General features: G+C 35.0%; 2 protein-coding genes across 2 annotated transcripts in view; both read left to right on the top strand.

The window, feature by feature from the left end:
• LOC136043969 (ATP-binding cassette sub-family C member 4-like) overlaps positions 1-17279 on the top strand; it is a 164559-nt gene that overhangs the window by 42748 nt on the left and 104532 nt on the right. Inside the window, exon 6 of the mRNA XM_065729052.1 lies at positions 8112-8268. Within this exon, the coding sequence (XP_065585124.1) occupies positions 8112-8268 (157 nt within the window). The remainder of the gene's footprint in view (positions 1-8111; positions 8269-17279) is intronic.
• LOC136043970 (uncharacterized) lies at positions 257-2753 on the top strand. The gene is made up of 2 exons (XM_065729053.1): positions 257-542; positions 2132-2753. Exons 1-2 carry the CDS (start codon positions 496-498, stop codon positions 2751-2753), a joined length of 669 nt encoding a protein of 222 aa, XP_065585125.1. The 5' UTR covers positions 257-495.

The following is a 17279-nucleotide window of genomic DNA, read 5'->3' as shown; positions in this document are numbered from 1 at the left end:
GTGCAAAAAAAGAAATCAAGTTATTTTGGTTTGGTGAATAAAAATTTAGTGGATGGGAAATGACAGTAGATTTTTTTTTTAGTTCATCCTGCCAGTATTTAAAAAAAAATGTTGGTTGCAGAATTGTTATATTTTTATTTTTAACGGTGCAAAAAATTATTTTTAATTTTCAACATTTTTATTGCTAGAAGGTATGAAGTTGGCTCCAGAGGGTAGAATTTTGGATCATATGTAGATTTTATAATCTACAACCATTACAGAAAATTTCTGATGTCTATCATAAATAGTTTGAAAGCAAAATCAGAAAAATACAATTTCAAAATGTGCTTACTTTTTACTTATTTTACCCCTGTTTCCGGCTTAATAGCGTTCTTTATCAGCCAATAGAAAAAAAGGCGGGATTCTTATCCAATTTTAGACATTACGCCTAGAAGGCATTGTGTCTCTGATTAAAGCTGTTGACTTGTCAACTGAAGTCAATAAGACATTTGAGCTATGAGGAAGAAAATTATCAACAAAAGGTGGCTGAATTTAAAATACCGGTAAGTAAAAATTACATATACAAGTTTCATTCCCTCTTGTCCATTAAATAAAAAAACAAGTTTTTTTTAACTGCATGTAAGGAGCGACATTAAAACGAACAAAAATTATTCCGTTTATGAAAGGGGGTAGTCCCCTCCTCAATGTCCCGCTCTCTACGCTAAAGTTTGACTCTTTCTCACAACTATACTTTTTAAAACAATAAGAAACTTTAGCGTAAAGAGCGAGGCGTTGAGGAGGGGACTACCCCTTTCATATACGGAATAATTTCTGTTCGTTTTAAGTTTTAATGTCGCTCCTTACTTGAAGTTAAAAAACCTTTTTTTTTATGTAATTTTTGAACGTTTTTAAATTAATGCATGTTTTGATTTGGCTCACCGCACAACGAAATTAGCATATCTTTTTTTGTCTAAATGGCTTTCTCATATTTTTGTTCTGACGATTTTGAAGAAAATGGGGTGGGGGAGGAAGTCTAGTTGCCCTCCAATTTTTCGTAACTTATAAAAGCACCTAGAACTTTGTATATTTGTATTACATATATGAGGGGGTTTGCCCTTTCGTCAATACCTCGCTCTTTACACTAAAGCTTAAATTTTCTCCCGGTTCTTTAAGAATGACCCTAGAATCACCAAGTCCGTAGAATATATAGTTGAAATTACTTTAGCGGAAAGAGGAAAGAGCGAGGTATTTAGGAGGAGATGAACCCCTCATATGCGTAATAATTTCTGTTCGTTTTAAGTTTTAATGCTGCTCCTTACTTTCAGTTGAAAAACTTCTTCATTATTATTTTTTCAGTGTATTTTTTTAATAATGCTAGAAAATTCTATGCCCCTTCATTGAATTTCTTTCCCCCGTGACAAATTCCTCTAAGTAAAGATCCTTCAACGTAGCTCCCTCCCCTCTACCCCCCCCCCCTCAGCCAAAACCCCTCAACCGTTGACTTTTAATTAAAAGGAATACTTATGGGAAAAGTCAAGTCATGGCCAATTGTAGAAAAAGCCAAGACAGATTGTCCAATTGAGTGGGCATCAGGTCAAGGTAAACACTGGTCAAAGTTTATAACTTGTAGCCCCTCCCCCGGGAACTATGGGGGAGTAAGTCGTCCCCAAAGACATCTTATTATGTTTTTTGACTATGCTTAAGAAAATGGCTATCTCAAAATTTTGATCTGTTGACTTTGAGAAAAAAATGAAAGTGGGAGGGGGCCTAGATGCCCTCCAATTTTTGGTCGCTTAAAAAGGGCACTGGAACTTTTCATTTTCATTAAAATGAGCCCTCTTGCGACACCCTAGGACCAATGGGTCGATACGATCACCCCTGGGAAAAAGAAAACAAAAAACAAATAAACACACACCCTTGATCAGTCTTCTGGCAAAACAATTCTATGACTTTTAGGGCGTGTTTCCCCCTTTTTTCCAAAATAAGACAAATTTTCTCAGGCTCTTATCTTTTGATGGGTAGGACTAAATTTAATTAAAATCCGATTCTTTTGACGTATTTATTAGTATCAAAATTTCGTTTTTTAGACTTTCGTTTACTATTGAGCCGGGTCGCTGTTTTTTTTTTCTATGGTTCTTTTCATTTTTTTTAGAAAGGTGCTGCTTGGAGAACAAGATAAAGATAATTTGTCAAATGGATCAAAAATTTCAGAAGAATTTTCAGCAAATCCTCTCATAGACGATTCAAATAAATTGGGAAACGGTAGTGGTTCTTACTGTGTTGATTGCCCCGATACGAATACTGAGATAGACTTATCTGGAATTCCAGATGGAAACTGCATTGTGAATCTAAGGTATTTCCTTGCTGAAGTAATTTCAGCATTCAGACACAAAATCAGTTGCGATCACGGAAAATTGATTATAAAGCAATTAGAAAAGAAAGGCCTGAAAACTGAACTGAAAGTTAAGTGTAATAAGTGTAACTGGGAAAAGAGGATTAAAGGTGAACCAGAATGTCCAGCAACAAGCGTAAAAGAATATATTTCAAGTTTTACGGACCAGACACAGGTTGCTTTTTCCGAAAAAAAATCAAGTCTTAAAGGCTGCTTGAATTCGAAGGCTGTTTGGGGAGCCATGGGTAGTGGAGGAGGGTATTCTACACTGTGTGAATTCTTCGGGGTGCTTGGAGTGAAACCAATGTCACGAATAGTTTATTCCCGTATGGAAAGGCAGCTTGGTAATGCTTGGATGAATAGTTTATCGGAAATTTGCTAGAAAATGGACGAGAGGCCTTAAAATCAGCCATTCATGATGATAGGTATAAGGAGGACTCATACTGGACAAAAGTGATATGTGATGGAGGCTGGAATAAGCGTAGCAAAGGACACGATTATTCGGCCAAAGGATGTGTTGCAGTTATCATAGATGCATTTTCGAAAAAACTGTTATATGTTGGCATAAAAAATAAATACTGTTATATATGTTTTTCTTCTGCAAACGCCAAAGTAATTCCCAAAGATCATTTCTGCTTTCTGAATTATAACGGAAATTCAAGGAGCATGGAAACAGATATTCTAGTTGAAGGCTTTCGTTCCAGTGAGGAGATGCACGGATTACAGTTTTTAGAGTTTATCGGTGACGGTGATTCCAGTGTTTTTTATAAGCTAAAACAAAGTGTTTCCTACGGTTCCAACATACGGAAACATGAATGTGCAAATCACGTCACAAAAAACTATACCGCCCATCTATATAATTTGTGCAAAAATAAAAAAGGTTTGTACACAAAATGTCTTCCCCGAGGAATTATACAGCAACTGACAAAAAATTTAAGGGGCGCGATAAAAATAAATTCTGAAAATAATGGAACAGCAGAAGAATTGAAAATCTTGTTAAAAAGAGGTCCGTACCATGTTTTCGGAAACCACACAAAATGTGATTCTGGCTGTCCTAAGATTGCTGAATTGGCCGTGAATAGTAAAATAGAAGATCGGTGGAATAATTTTCCCCTGCAGGTGTTTGAAGATGTTATGACAGAGGTCGATATTGTGTGTCGAAAAGCAGAGCAGCTTCGAAATGACGCAACTACAAACTTAGCTGAAAGCTACATGTCAGTTGTTGCTAAATTCATCGGAGAAAAGCAAATAAGCCGGTCTAAACGAGGTTCATATCATGCAAGAGTTCATGGAGCAAGTCTTGCTTATAATTCAGGTCCAAAATGGCATCAATTAGCTTGGAAAAATATTTTTGGGCTTAGTCCTTCTAGCGTAACAAAAAAATATTGTAATAAAACGGCTAAGCTCCGTGTAATATCTAAACGTAATTTGACCAGTTATTATAGTGCTCTTGGAGGAAAACACGTTGCTAAGTTAAAAAATAGAAACTATAACTTTGGTAATCGTGACTATGGACCAAATTGCAATAAGCCAGACATGACTTCTGATGAAATGAATTTGGCTATACAAAAATATACTGACGAGAATTTAAAATTGGATTTTGCCAGTATAAGCTGTTTGTTCAACAGTACCAAGGGTCAATCCAAAAATGACACTTGGGTTGAAGAAAGATCTAAGAGAATAACTAGTAGTTACTTCCACAGAATTGCAACCAGAAAAAACAGCACCAGAGTTGCTCCAATTGTTAAGCAAATTCGAAACTTGGGACCTAGATTCTGCTCTGCCCTAATGAAAAAGGGCTTAGATTTAGAAGTAGTGGCACTAGAAGCATATGAAAACAAATTCAACTTAAAAGTCGTAAAGGGAGATCAAATAGGACTCAGTGTGCATCCACAGTATCAGTATCTTGCTGCATCTGTAGATGGACTGCTCCCTAATGGCACACCTATAGAGATAAAAACGGTGCATAATATACCAGAGTTCAAAACCATTTATGATGTGGCCCAGTCAAAAAATTTAGTTAAAGCATTTTTTCTTGAATTATCCAGTGAAGGTCTTCAGCTAAAAAAAAATCACAGGTATTTCGCCCAGATACAAGGCCAACTCGGGATACTGGATAAAATGGTACGCCACTTAATAGTTTATAACTCTATTGAGGATTGGGAAATAATTACAGTTCACCGATCGAAAGACTACTGGGAAAAAATATTTCCGAAGCTTGAAGCCTTCTGGAATGAATCCTTACTTCCTGAAATTTTAGACTCAAGGGTTGCAAGGAATATGGAAATCAGAGAACCTGTGTCTGTAAAATGTACAACAGCCCACCAACCGAAGGACTCAAGCTTGTCTCAAGAAATAAAAAGAGGAAAAAAAAGAAGGTTGAGTCGAGTTGAAGTGAAAAGCAAGAAAAAAAACGCACAGAAGGGATCGGGGGAGAACAGTGAATTTACCAGGAACTCAATGCATGAAAACAGTGATTTTGAAGAAATAATTTGGTCTGATTTGTAATAGATAAATCTTCGTGTTTGATAAAAAAAATGTGTTAAAAAATATTGGCAAGGAAAATTCTTTTTTCCTCCATAAATTTCTGTCTCATTCTTCGTCAATGTCCAAAAATAATGAAGTTTCTTATCTGGTCTGAAGTATATTAAATACATTTAATACAAACAATTTTAGTTTTTTTTATAAATTTCTTGTATGTTACTTGGGCTTAATATTTGTGATTTTTATAGTTTTTCCTACAATTATTACGTTTTCTGTACAATTCGTTCATTTTTGGTATTTAATTAAAGCGTCATTAAGTTTCTTTCCGAAATCTTGTGCATCTCGCCCTAACACAAAATAACGTTAACGCCCTAATCTTATTACAAGGAAAATAGCTTTCATTTTATTAATTCCAAAAAAATGACAAAAAAAAAACCCTATAAAAATCAAGGTGACTGGAAAGATATTGAAAATGAACTGAATGTGTAATGTATAATTATTTAGTGTTTAATATACTAATTACAGGAAGCGTCAACAATTAAGGTTTACAGATTCTATTTAGCGACAATTTTTTATTTTGTTTTACGATTAGAAGGGAACTCTAGCCCAACTCCTATGGGCAGTAATTTGTGTCCTTTTTGGTTTAACTTTAGCACTCATTTTAATTTTCAATCGTTTAGGATTTAATTATTTGTATATAGCAGTACCCATTTCTTTTATGTTTGGTATAATTATTTATTTTTATTTCTCTTCATTTTCAGTCAATTATGCATAGACAGTAATGTTTGACCGTTTCACATTTAGATCATTGATTTTATTTTCTGTCCGTCTGTTTCAAATGGCTCTTTAATTTTTGATTACTTAACTCACTAGCCTAATTGTATAATGTACATTCCCAGATTGCTATGAAATCACGATCTTGTATCAGACTTAGCAGACATCTGCCATGCTTGGGATACTTATGTCATGCTTGGCACAGATCATTCACTCTTAGTACTTTTCTCACAGTTCCGCTATGCTTGGCACACTTCTGCCATGCTTGGTACTAGCCACCTGAGGTATATGATTTCTGAGAGTGAAAAACCTGTCAAACATTCATCCTTTTTCTTTGGGTAGTTTACTTTTGCATGTGCGGACTGTTTGTTTTCGTTGTTGTATTTTAATGGGGGCAGATACGATGGACAAGGGTTTTTAAATTCCTTTTGGGAAATCCCGAACTTTTTCTTCTATTTTTATCGCTTTTATTCTATTTCAATAAAAATTATTTTTTATGTGCTTTAACCTGTATGCGCCTGAGAGGCTATATTTCTTCCAAAATAAGTTCATTAGTACGGGTATGCATTGAGTTTTTCGTTTTACACAAACTTTTCATCTTGTTATCTTCCCAATAAATTAGTTTTATTTCCATCAATTCTGTTTATATGCTACTTTTTCATAGTAAATTTATGATGGAATGGCGGATTAGTCTTCTTAGTTATTTAGCAGGATGAGATTGAGGAGCACAAAAACACAAACGTACGCAAACACAGGAACAAGTCTACACACACACATCAAATTACCAATTACGCCCTTATTGTTTGATGCAAGCTGTGCTAGAGTTTTGTTCGCAGGAATTCTTCAATTCAATTCAATCATATATATTTAAACAAAAAACACATAATTACATGTACATAATCTGCCAGGAAAGCACAAAAGTGCTTGACTAGGGCAGAAACTTCACTAAAGAATAATTAAACAATCAACTAACAGAAACAACGAATCAACTGGATTTATCAAAAAAGAAAAAAAAGAGAAAAAAGGGGAGTGACGAAGAGATAGAAAAGAAAAAAAAAGAAAAGAAAAGACCGAAAAGAGGAGGACCGCATATTCAAATCCAAACAGTATTTCTGTAACGACCCTTCACTGCTCGCTTGAAGGTAGTAAGGCTATTTGAGTTCCGGATTTCCAAGGGGATTGAATTCCAGATAGCTGGTGCATATCCGTAGAAAGTCCTTTGCGAAAGCCAAGTTGGGTATCGCACAGAAGATTCTACTCCTGGAGGTAATCATACATTCTTTCATGGACTACTTTCTCGTAAATCTTCGAAAAAAAAAGGTCAAATAGAAATGGATCGGTAATTACTCGGTTCATTTTTTTACTTCCCTTTGTGAAGGGGTAGCACTCGGGCTAATTTAAGTCTTTCTGGAAAAGTTCCCTCTTCAAGTGATAAATTAATCAGATGAGTCAAAATAGAAATAACAATTGTTTTTGTTGCTTTAACAACTTTTAACGATACTTCATCTACTCCACAGGATTGTTATTTCATACTCATAATTATTTCATTTTCATCACAATTTGTAAAAAGGAATTCAGAAGTAACATGACGAGGTTTAAGTTTGGGGACTGGTGGACTTCGAGAACTGAAGATTAAAAGAAAATAGCCAGGTGGGTGTTTCACCCACCTGGCTAACTGCTTGCAATTCTCAATACCCAAGGGTTCTCCCAATAGCCAAACAATTTTCATTTCCAAACGGACTCGGTCTCGGTTGAGGTTTGGGAGAGTTCACGCTTTACATTTCAAAACAGACACCCATCTCGAAAATAAAAGATTTGTCTACTTTTCGTACAAGTTCTACCATTTGCATTCAATGCACATCGAATCAAAATCTCTGAGCGAAAAAATATAGGATTACCCTTTAAATTGATGTGCAAAAGAAAACACTATTTTTAGCTCAGCAGTGGGTATATTTTCTTTTACATAGCCTGTTCATCTAAATTAATCTCCGTAGAATCTAACGTGCTTTTACTAAACAAACATCTTTTGTTTTTTTCTCCCACTGGTTTATGTTTTTGTCAAGTCTCATAAACGAGTTTGCTATCGAATAGATACTAGCAGTGGCGTTATTAAGATTCTTAGAATCTGTTTCAGAAATTGGGCGGGAACAAAAAAGACCATTAGCCTTAACGCAACTGATTCAAATTTATTATTTCCTGACAATTTTAGCTTTGGTATGCCACACAAAAATAGAAGGAAAGCGAAGCCCCCTTCCAAGCTAACCGAACTACTAAAAATCATTATAAAAGGATAAATAAGTTGTGATGCATCTATAAAATGCTAAAAATAAACTTTGTTTTATTCTTTTGTAGTTGCTTAACGTCAGTCGAAGTCAGTTTTACATTGCTTGCTCTTTTCTGTTTGTCCAGTTTTATCGAATTAGATTGGCATGTTTTAAAGATCAGTGATCTCATACGGTTTTTATTTTCTTCTTTCTTCAAGGTTGGATTGGAAAGGTTTTTTCAAAATACAGACTTGAAACTGCTGGTAAAACTGACCAACGGATACGACTTATGGGCGAAGTCCTCACGGGCATGCGAGTCATTAAAATGTACACCTGGGAGAAGCCCTTTGCCGCGCTCTTAGGAGGAGCAAGAAAGTAACATATAGTTTTTCTTCCTTCTTTTAGATACTGTCTGATTATTGCTCATTATTTGAAAAAGAAAACTTTCCATTAAAAAGAAGTTTTTCAAAGAAAAATATAGAGCCATTCTAAACTCAAGACCAGTCGAAATAAGAGCTTATGATAATTCAAAGTCGAAACGACTACAGATTACTTTTAAAGGATAAATGAAGCCCAAAATGAACCGAAATTGAAATGAATGATCATAGCAAACATAAAGATAACAGATACTAATATAGATTGATTAATAAATCTAAAAACCATTAAAATTTAAATCGAATATTCAATTCGAACTTAAAACAAACGAAAATCACTACAAACAGATGTTTGGCTACTGCCCCCTTCCCCTAACTTCGAAAATTCTAAAGCCTATTGCGGCATTTGTGTTTCGTTGAAAACTAAATGAATTTTAAACCTTGTGCTCTAGTTTTTCGAAGCATCGACTACAAATGACAAATACATCACTATAATGATCAAGATAATAGTAAAGAACTAACGAAAATAAATTGAATAATTAACGTGTGATTATATTAGTTCTTGGAAATCTCTCAGCATTTCAAGATTTTATTTCACTGTATTTTATTTTTCAATGTTATTGTATATTTCTTTTTTTTTGTTTAGCATTTCAGGAAAGTTTTAATTTATTACCCCTAGCAATTTCTGATGTCAATATATATAGACAAGTTGATATAAGCCTTTTGATAACTTGGATACACCTGATGTATTTTGATTTACTGCAAAACCTCCCTCAAAATTCAAAGAAATTTGCAATTAACCTTAGTCATTCCTGAAATCTTGCACATAAAATCTTTTGACAACCTCAATGCAATATGCTATTTTGGCAAGCAGGATTTAGTTAATCTTTTTTGATTTAGATCAATAATATTAGTTGTAATAGTAGAAATTCCTTTATTATTTATAGTGACAGTCGCTATTGCCGTAGCAGTACTAATAGTAGTAGTCACAGTCGAAAGCAGCAGCAGTTACAGTCACAAGTTATCGCACTCGCAGTTGCAAGCTGCCGCACTTGCAGTCGCAAGTAGTTGCAGTTGTAAGTATTAATAGTCGCAATTAGCTGCAGTAGCAGTCGAGTTGTAGTCGCTGCTATAAGTTTTTGCGATGGCAAATAGTCTCAGTCGCAAGTATTCGGAGCTTTAAGTACTCAAGAGTCACAATTAGTCAAATGGGAAGTAATAGCGGCCGCAAGTTGTGACAGTTGCAATACGCAAGCAATGTCGTAAATAAGATTTATGTAAATGGTCAATTCTAAGCTATTGATCAGTGTGTTTTTCCTGTTGATTTATGGTTTAAAAGGCCATTAAAAATCTATAAGGGCTGTCAAAAGCCAGAAACAGCAAAAAGTATAAAACAAAATTTAATACGAAAGGATCTATAGTCTTGCAGTAGCGGTAACAGGTCTGTCTTGTCGCGTCATCCGTCCGAATCTTGGATAAGACCATCTTCTTGAACTACGTAAGCGCCGATTCATTTCTTTTGATTAAATAAAAAAAAAACAAGTATTTTCAACGAAAATTAAGGAGCGACATTAAAACTTAAAACGAACAGAAATTACTTCGTATATGAAAGGGGCTGCTTCCTCATCAACGCCCCGCTCTTCACTAAAGTTTGACTCTTTCTCTCAACTCTTCTTTTTAAAACAGTAAAAAACTTTAGCGTAAAGAGCGGGGCGTTGATGAGGAAGCAGCCCCTTTCATATACGAAGTAATTTCTGTTCGTTTTAAGTTTTAATGTCGCTCCTTACTTTCAGTTGAAAAAACTTTTTTTTTATTTAATTTCTGAACGTTTTTGAATCAATACATGTTTTGAATTTGGTTCTCCGCAGAGGAATTTACATATTTTTTTTTTTTTTTTGGCTAAATGGCTTTCTCATAATTTTGATCGAATGATTTTGAGAAGAAAAGAGCGGTGAGGAAGCCTAGTTGCCCTCAAATTTTTTGGTTAATTAAAAAGGCAACTAGAACTTTTAATTTTTTATGTATCTTTTTATTAGTAAAAGGTATGCGTAACTTATAAATTAGCTTACGTAAAGAATTTTTTATTCTCATGTTTTTATTACACATATGAGAGGGTTCGCCCCCTCGTCAGTACCTCTCTCTTTACACCAAATCTTAAATTTTGTCCCAATTCATTAAGAATGACCCCTGAATCACAAAAGCCGTAGAAGAAATAGTTGACATTACTAAAAATACTTTAGCGTAGGGAGCGAGGTATTAGGAGGAAGTGAGTCCCTCATATGGGTAATAATTTCTTTTCGTTTTAAGTTTTAATGCTGCTCCTTACTTCCAGCTGAAAAAACTTTTTCATATTTATTTTTTCATTGTTTTTTTTTAAATAATGCTAGTAAATCCTGCGCTCCCTTCATGGAAATTTTCTTCCCCCATGACAAATTCCTCGAAGGAAAGTTCTCCCAGTATATCCCCCTCTTCTCAACCCCTCCCCCAACCAAATATCCTCCCGAAAACGCCTGTACACTTCCCAATAACCATTACTATATGTAAGCACTGGTCAAAGTTTATAACTTGTAGCCCCTCCCATGGGGACTGTGGAGGAGTAAGTCGTCTCCAAATTCATAGTTATAAAGTTTTTCGACTACGCTGAATAAAATGGCTATCTCAGAATTTTGATCCGTTGACTTTGGGAAAATAATTAGCGTCGGAGGGGGCCTAGGTGCCCTCCAATTTTTTTGGTCACTTAAAAAGGGCACTAGAACTTTTCATTTCCGTTAGAATGAGCCCTCTCGCAACATTCTAGGACAACTGGGTCGATACGATCACACCTGAAAAAAAAACAAACAAATAAACACGCCTCCGTGATCTGCCTTCTGGCAAAAAAAATACAAAATTCTACATTTTTGTAGATAGGAGCTTGAAACTTCTACAGTAGGGTTTTCTGATACGCTGAATCTGATGGTGTAATTTTCGTTAAGATTCTATGACTTTTAGGGGAAGGTTCCCCCTATTTTCTAAAATAACGCAAATTTTCTCAGGCTTGTAACTTTTGATTCGTAAGACTAAACTTGATGAAACTTATATATTTAAAATAAGCATTAAAATCAAATTCTTTTGATGTAGCTATTGGTATCAAAATTCCATTTTTTAAAGTTTTGGTTTCTATTGAGCCGGGTCGCTCCTTACTACAGTTCGTTACCACGAACTTTTTGAAAAGAAAATAATTCGGTATTTCGGGGCTTCTGACATTATTACTCCTTTGCGGAAGTTAGGCTCAAAATTGGAAAAGGATTATATTTTTTCTCTGGGCCCCTTCCACCTCTTAGTTCGTTTATATTCCCGTTAGTTTTCACCTGTTTTCGCTTTATAGTTGTGTTATCTCTTAGCAGTTCTTTCGTTAGTTGAGTTATGGTTATGGTATATATGTTTTATCGCTCGTATAGTTGTGTTATTTTCAAATTATACTCCATAATAGAGAGGCTCCGAACACCCAGCATTGTATATTAAGCTCTGAATTTGACGTTTTTTTCTAACGTGACCAGATTCGTCCTGCGGCCTGCGCCCTTTTCATTGAATTTTTTTCCCCCATGACATATTTCTCCAAGAAAAGATCCTCCCCCATAGCCCTCTCCCCTTAACCCTACCCCCAAAACCAAAAAATCCCCCTGAAAACGTCTGTACACTTCCCAATAACCATTATTATATGTATTAAATAAAAAAAAACAAGTCTTTTTAACTAAAAGTAAGGAGCGACATTAAAACTTAAAACGTCCAGAAATTACTTCGTATATGAAAGAGGCTGCTTCCTCATCAACGCCTCGCTCTTTACGCTAAAGTTTGACTCTTTCTCTCAATTCTTCTTTTTAAAACAGTAAAAAAACTTTAGCGTAAAGAGCTGGGCGTTGATGAGGAAGCAGCCTCTTTCATATACGAAGTAATTTCTGGTCGTTTTAAGTTTTAATGTCGCTCCTTACTTTTAGTTAAAAGAACTTGTTTTTTTTATTTAATTTCTGGACGTTTTTGAATCAATGCATGTTTTGATTTTGGCTCTCCGCAGAGGAATAATTAAAACAAAATTTGCATTTTTTTTTGGCTAAATGGCTTTTTCATAATTTTGATCGAATGATTTTGAGAAAAAAAAGAGCGGGGGAGGAAGCCTAGTTGCCCTCCAATTTTTTGGTTAATTAAAAAGGCAACTAGAATTTTTAATTTTTTACGAATATTTTTATTAGTAAAAGATCTACGTAACTTATAAATTAGCTTACGTAAAGAACTTTTGTATTCTCATATTTTTATTACATATATGAGGGGGTTCGCCCCCTTGTCAGATCCTCGCTCTTTACACTAAAGCTTAAATTTTGTCCCAATTCATTAAGAATGACCCCAGAATCACAAAAGCCGTAGAATAAATAGTTGAAATTACTAAAAATACTTTAGCATAAAGAGCGAGGTATTAGGAGGAGGTGAGCCCCTCAAATGGGTAATAATTTCTGTTTGTTTTAATTTTTAATGCTGCTCCTTACTTCCAGCTGAAAGAACTTTTTCATATTTATTTTTTCATTGTTATTTTTTTTAAATAATGCTAGTAAATCCTGCGCTCCCTTCATGGAGATTTCTTCCCCCATGACAAACTATCGATGGAAATTTCCCCCAGAATATCCCCCTCTTCTCAACCCCTCCCCCAACCAAAAAAAATCCTCCTGAAAACGCCTGTACACTTCCCAATAACCATTACTATATGTAAGCACTGGTCAAAGTTTGTAACTTGTTGCCCCTCCCACGGGGACTTTGGGGGAGTAAGTCGTCCCCAAAGACATAGTTATAAGGCTTTTCGACTACGCTGAATAAAATGGCTATCTCAGAATTTTGATCCGTTGACTTTGGTAAAATAATTAGCGTGGGAGGGGGTCTAGGTGCCCTCCAATTTTTTTGTTAACTTAAAAAGGGCACTAGAACTTTTCATTTCCGTTAGATTGAGCCCTCTTGGAACATTCTAGGACAACTGGGTCGATACGATCACCCCTGGGAAAAAAAAAACAAAACAAAAAAACAAATAAACACGCATCCGTGATCTGCCTTCTGGCAAAAAATACAAAATTCCACATTTTTGTAGATAGGAGCTTGAAACTTCTACAGTAGGGTTCTCTGATACGCTGAATCTGATGGTGTGATTTTCGTCAAGATTCTATGACTTCTAGGGGGCGTTTCCCCCTATTTTCTAAAATAACGCAAATTTTCTCAGGCTCGTTACTTTTGATGGGTAAGACTAAACTTGATGAAACTTATATATTTAAAATCAGCATTAAAATGCGATTCTTTTGATGTAGGTATTGGTATCAAAATTCCATTTTTTAGAGTTTTGGTTACTATTGAGCCGGGTCGCTCCTTACTACAGTTCGTTACCACGAACTGTATGAACACTGGTCTAAGTTTGTAACTTGCAGCCCTTCCCCCAGGGACTGTGGGGGAGTAAGTCATCCCCAAAGACATAGTTATTATAGTTTTCGACTATAGCTATTGATATCAAAATTCAATTTTTTAGAGTTTTGGTTACTATTGAGCCGGATCGCTCCTTACTACAGTTCGTTACCACGAACTGTTTGATAAGTACTTCTAAAGTATTGAAGTCAAATAAGCAATTGAAGTATACTGATGAAAAGTATCTGATGAAAAAAAAACTTTTTGCAATATTGCGGCAGAAAAATCGCCTTAATTTATATCAACACATCGTACATTAGCAATGCCTATCAAATTTTCCTACCGTCCTTCGGGTCTGTAAAATCTGTGCATATTTTAAAGAGGAAAATGTTTAATAGATTATGAATTTTTTTATGTACAGCTCCTCAAAGATGTCATGGGTAATATACCCCATGACTCTTTATGTGACAAATTTATGATTTTCCAAGGCAAAGTTTAAAGAGACATGCGAAGTTACATGTATGCAAAAATTCCTGTTGACTTCCTTAGTTTCTTTGCCTAGGTTGGAAATACATCTTTTTATAATGTTTATTCTCTATGTTTGCAAATACCAAGAAACGCACAAAAATTGATTTGAAAAACGCCTGTTTTCCTGACGAAAGTAAATAGTGAAGTTGAAACTTAAAACGAATACAAAATTTCTGCTTCGCTGTTTATGCAACATATTTTTGAAAAACTTGTGTTATTTTGCCTGCATTATAGACACTGAAAACGATAAAACCTCTACTGAGGCAAATATTATGTATTTATGCTTTTCGTGTGTATTCATAAATATGACCTTACTTATATATATATTTTTTTCCAAGTTGAGGCTTTTAACGAATTTTTTCAAACTTATGACCCATATAGATTATTTTTAAGGCCAGAAAATCATGTTGAAACTTAAAACGAAAAAAAAATTCTGCTTCGCTGTTTATGCAACTCATTTTTGAAAAATCCTTGAAATTTTGCCTCAAATAAACTGTTTCAAATAAACTGGCTCGTGATATTTCTTATATTTGTCGGATTTTTTAAGTTTGCGCTTAGTTAAAAAAAAAAAAAAACAAAGAAAAACATTTGACGCAAGGAAACAGGAGTAGAAGCAGAAAAATCCATAAGTAACTTCCAGAAAGTGAAAGATTAATTTATAGACCTCACAATAGCCTTTTACCCGCTATGAAATCAATAAGTTTTAAATCACGGTTGTAACTCCTTAAAAACTCAAGAAATCTTAAGATTCAGCAAAGCTTTTTTTCAGAAGTTTTTACAAATATGGTGAAACATCACGAGCCAGTTTATTTGAAACTTTTTTAAAAATATGTTGTCTAAACTGCCAAGCAGTAATTTTTGTTCGTTTCTAACTTGCCTCTTTATTTTCGTAAGAAAAACCTTATTTTTTAAAAATTAGTTACAAAAATGAATTAACACAAAAGTTGCTTGTTTCGCCCTCTGATTAGCTATAAGGGAAAGACTTAAAAACAAGAAACGACAATAATACCAAAAGTATTAAAAGTGAAAGTCTGCTGCATAGAATCACCTTGAAAATTTTGCGTTTTTTGTATCGATGAATGAGATTTTGAAATCCTTTTTGTATTATTTTGGTGCTAATAATTTTGAGTGCCATTTTTTGCAATTTCTTTGTAAAAAGGGAAGCGCTTCCCCTCCCCAAGACCCTTCTTCAGCTAAAGGAAGAGGTGCTAGTCTTCCAGTCCTTATCCGGGATGATATGGGGTTTGTTCGAAATTATGTCATTTTAATAATTGAAGGAAATGTTGAGTTACAAAAGCACTGTAAGGACGGGCATCGGCACGGATAAGAACAGTTCTCTAAGTTACCATCTGGTAGTGTCTAGGGTTAATTTAAAGTTGAAATTTCGGAAGAGTAACTACCTCTTGGGAAGTTTTGATGTTAGTAGACTCCAGGATGAGAATTTATGAGAAACTTTTCAGGAACAGTTAAAAACTAAATTGGAAAGTTTAATATTGGACATTGTGTAAGATTGAGGGAACTATTTTAGGAAACAAATTTGAAGTGTCTGATGGTGTCTTAGGAAAGAAAGTTAGGACTGCAGCTAGGAATATTCTAAAAAAGCTTTATGTTTAATAGTAAAGAGAAGGGGCTTGTACAAGAATTATTTGAGTGATACATCATATGAACACAAAAGGAATGTAAAGAAAGTCGAGAAAGCATTAAAATTAGAACATTTTAACATTTTGAGAATGTGCTAAAGTGCTAAACCGAGATAGAGCTGCAGGAAAAGAAACAGAAGAAAATGACAAAGTTTGTGACACCTTGGATGTGAAGGAAGATTTGTTTTGTGAGGAAGATGAGACAGTACTCAAAAGATTAAAAAATAATAAGGCTCCATGTGCTGATAGTGTGGTAAATGAGTTTCTTAAATATTGTGGCTCTCAGGTTAGAAATGAGTTAATGAAGATTATGAATATGATTTTTGAAAAAGGGGAAGTACCTAGCAACTTTAGGAAAACCTCAATTAAGCCACAGTATAAGAAAGGTGATAAGAGTAAGTGTGATGATTACCGACCCATTAGTCTGGTCTCTCTAATTAGCAAATTACTTAGTAATATGATACTTTTTAGACTGAGAGATGCTGCAGAAAAAGTTATAAGGGAAGAATAGTGCGATCTTAGAAAAGGTTGAGGATGTGTCGACCAAATTTTCACTCTTAGGTTAATTATTGAGAAGTGTCTAAGTCATCAAACACCGTTAGTTCTCATTTGTTTTTTAATTATGAGCAAGCGTTCGATTCTGTTGATAGAACAGCTTTAGTAAAGGTTTTATCTTTGTATGGAATCCCCCTCAATATGGATCATTTTGATGGATTTGTCTAAAGAAGCACAGGAGAGGCAATGGGAGACCTTGGAATCAAATGGGGTGGAAAAAATCTCCTGGATTTATATTATGCGGTTGATTTAAGTATCCTAGATCAAAATACGAGCAAAATGAATGAGCTTTTAGAGGTTTTGCGAGTTCAGGGTTCTAGAATATGTTTGAAAATAAATGTTAAGAAGACTAAGTCACTAAGGCTAGGAATAAGTGAAGATGAATAGGTGACGTTGGGTAACGAAAAGATTGATCAGATGGACATCTTCACTTACCTTGGTAGCTCTATTAGTAAAGACAGTGGGAGCAGTGAAGATGTTAAAAGCAGAATAGCCAAGGCTCAGGGTGTTTTTTCACAGTTAAAAAAATTTGTAAGAATAGAAAGATAACTCTACAAACCAAGATTAGAAAATTGGAAGCTACTCAGATGACAGCGATCAAATATGTCTGGGAAGCATGGGCGCTCTGAAAAGCGGATGAAGGTTTGCTAGACGTTTTCCAGTGAAATCACCTACGGATTGTTCTGGGCACCTGGCTGACTGATCGTATTTCAAACAGTAGGCTCTACGAAAACTGTGGTTCAATCCCCTCTTCTTGGGCTATAATGAGAGACAGGTTGAGGATCTTTCATCTACGTTCTGCGGATGGAGGATGACAGATTACCAAAGGTTGTCCTTTTCGGCCAACCGTCTTGGGCTAAACGGAAAACAGATGGTC

Source organism: Artemia franciscana, chromosome 2 (assembly GCF_032884065.1).
Source record: "Artemia franciscana chromosome 2, ASM3288406v1, whole genome shotgun sequence".
In the NCBI taxonomy this organism is placed as follows: domain Eukaryota; kingdom Metazoa; phylum Arthropoda; class Branchiopoda; order Anostraca; family Artemiidae; genus Artemia; species Artemia franciscana.
The sequence above is the reverse complement of the archived record's forward strand: the minus strand, read 5'-3'. Positions and strand labels throughout refer to the sequence as shown.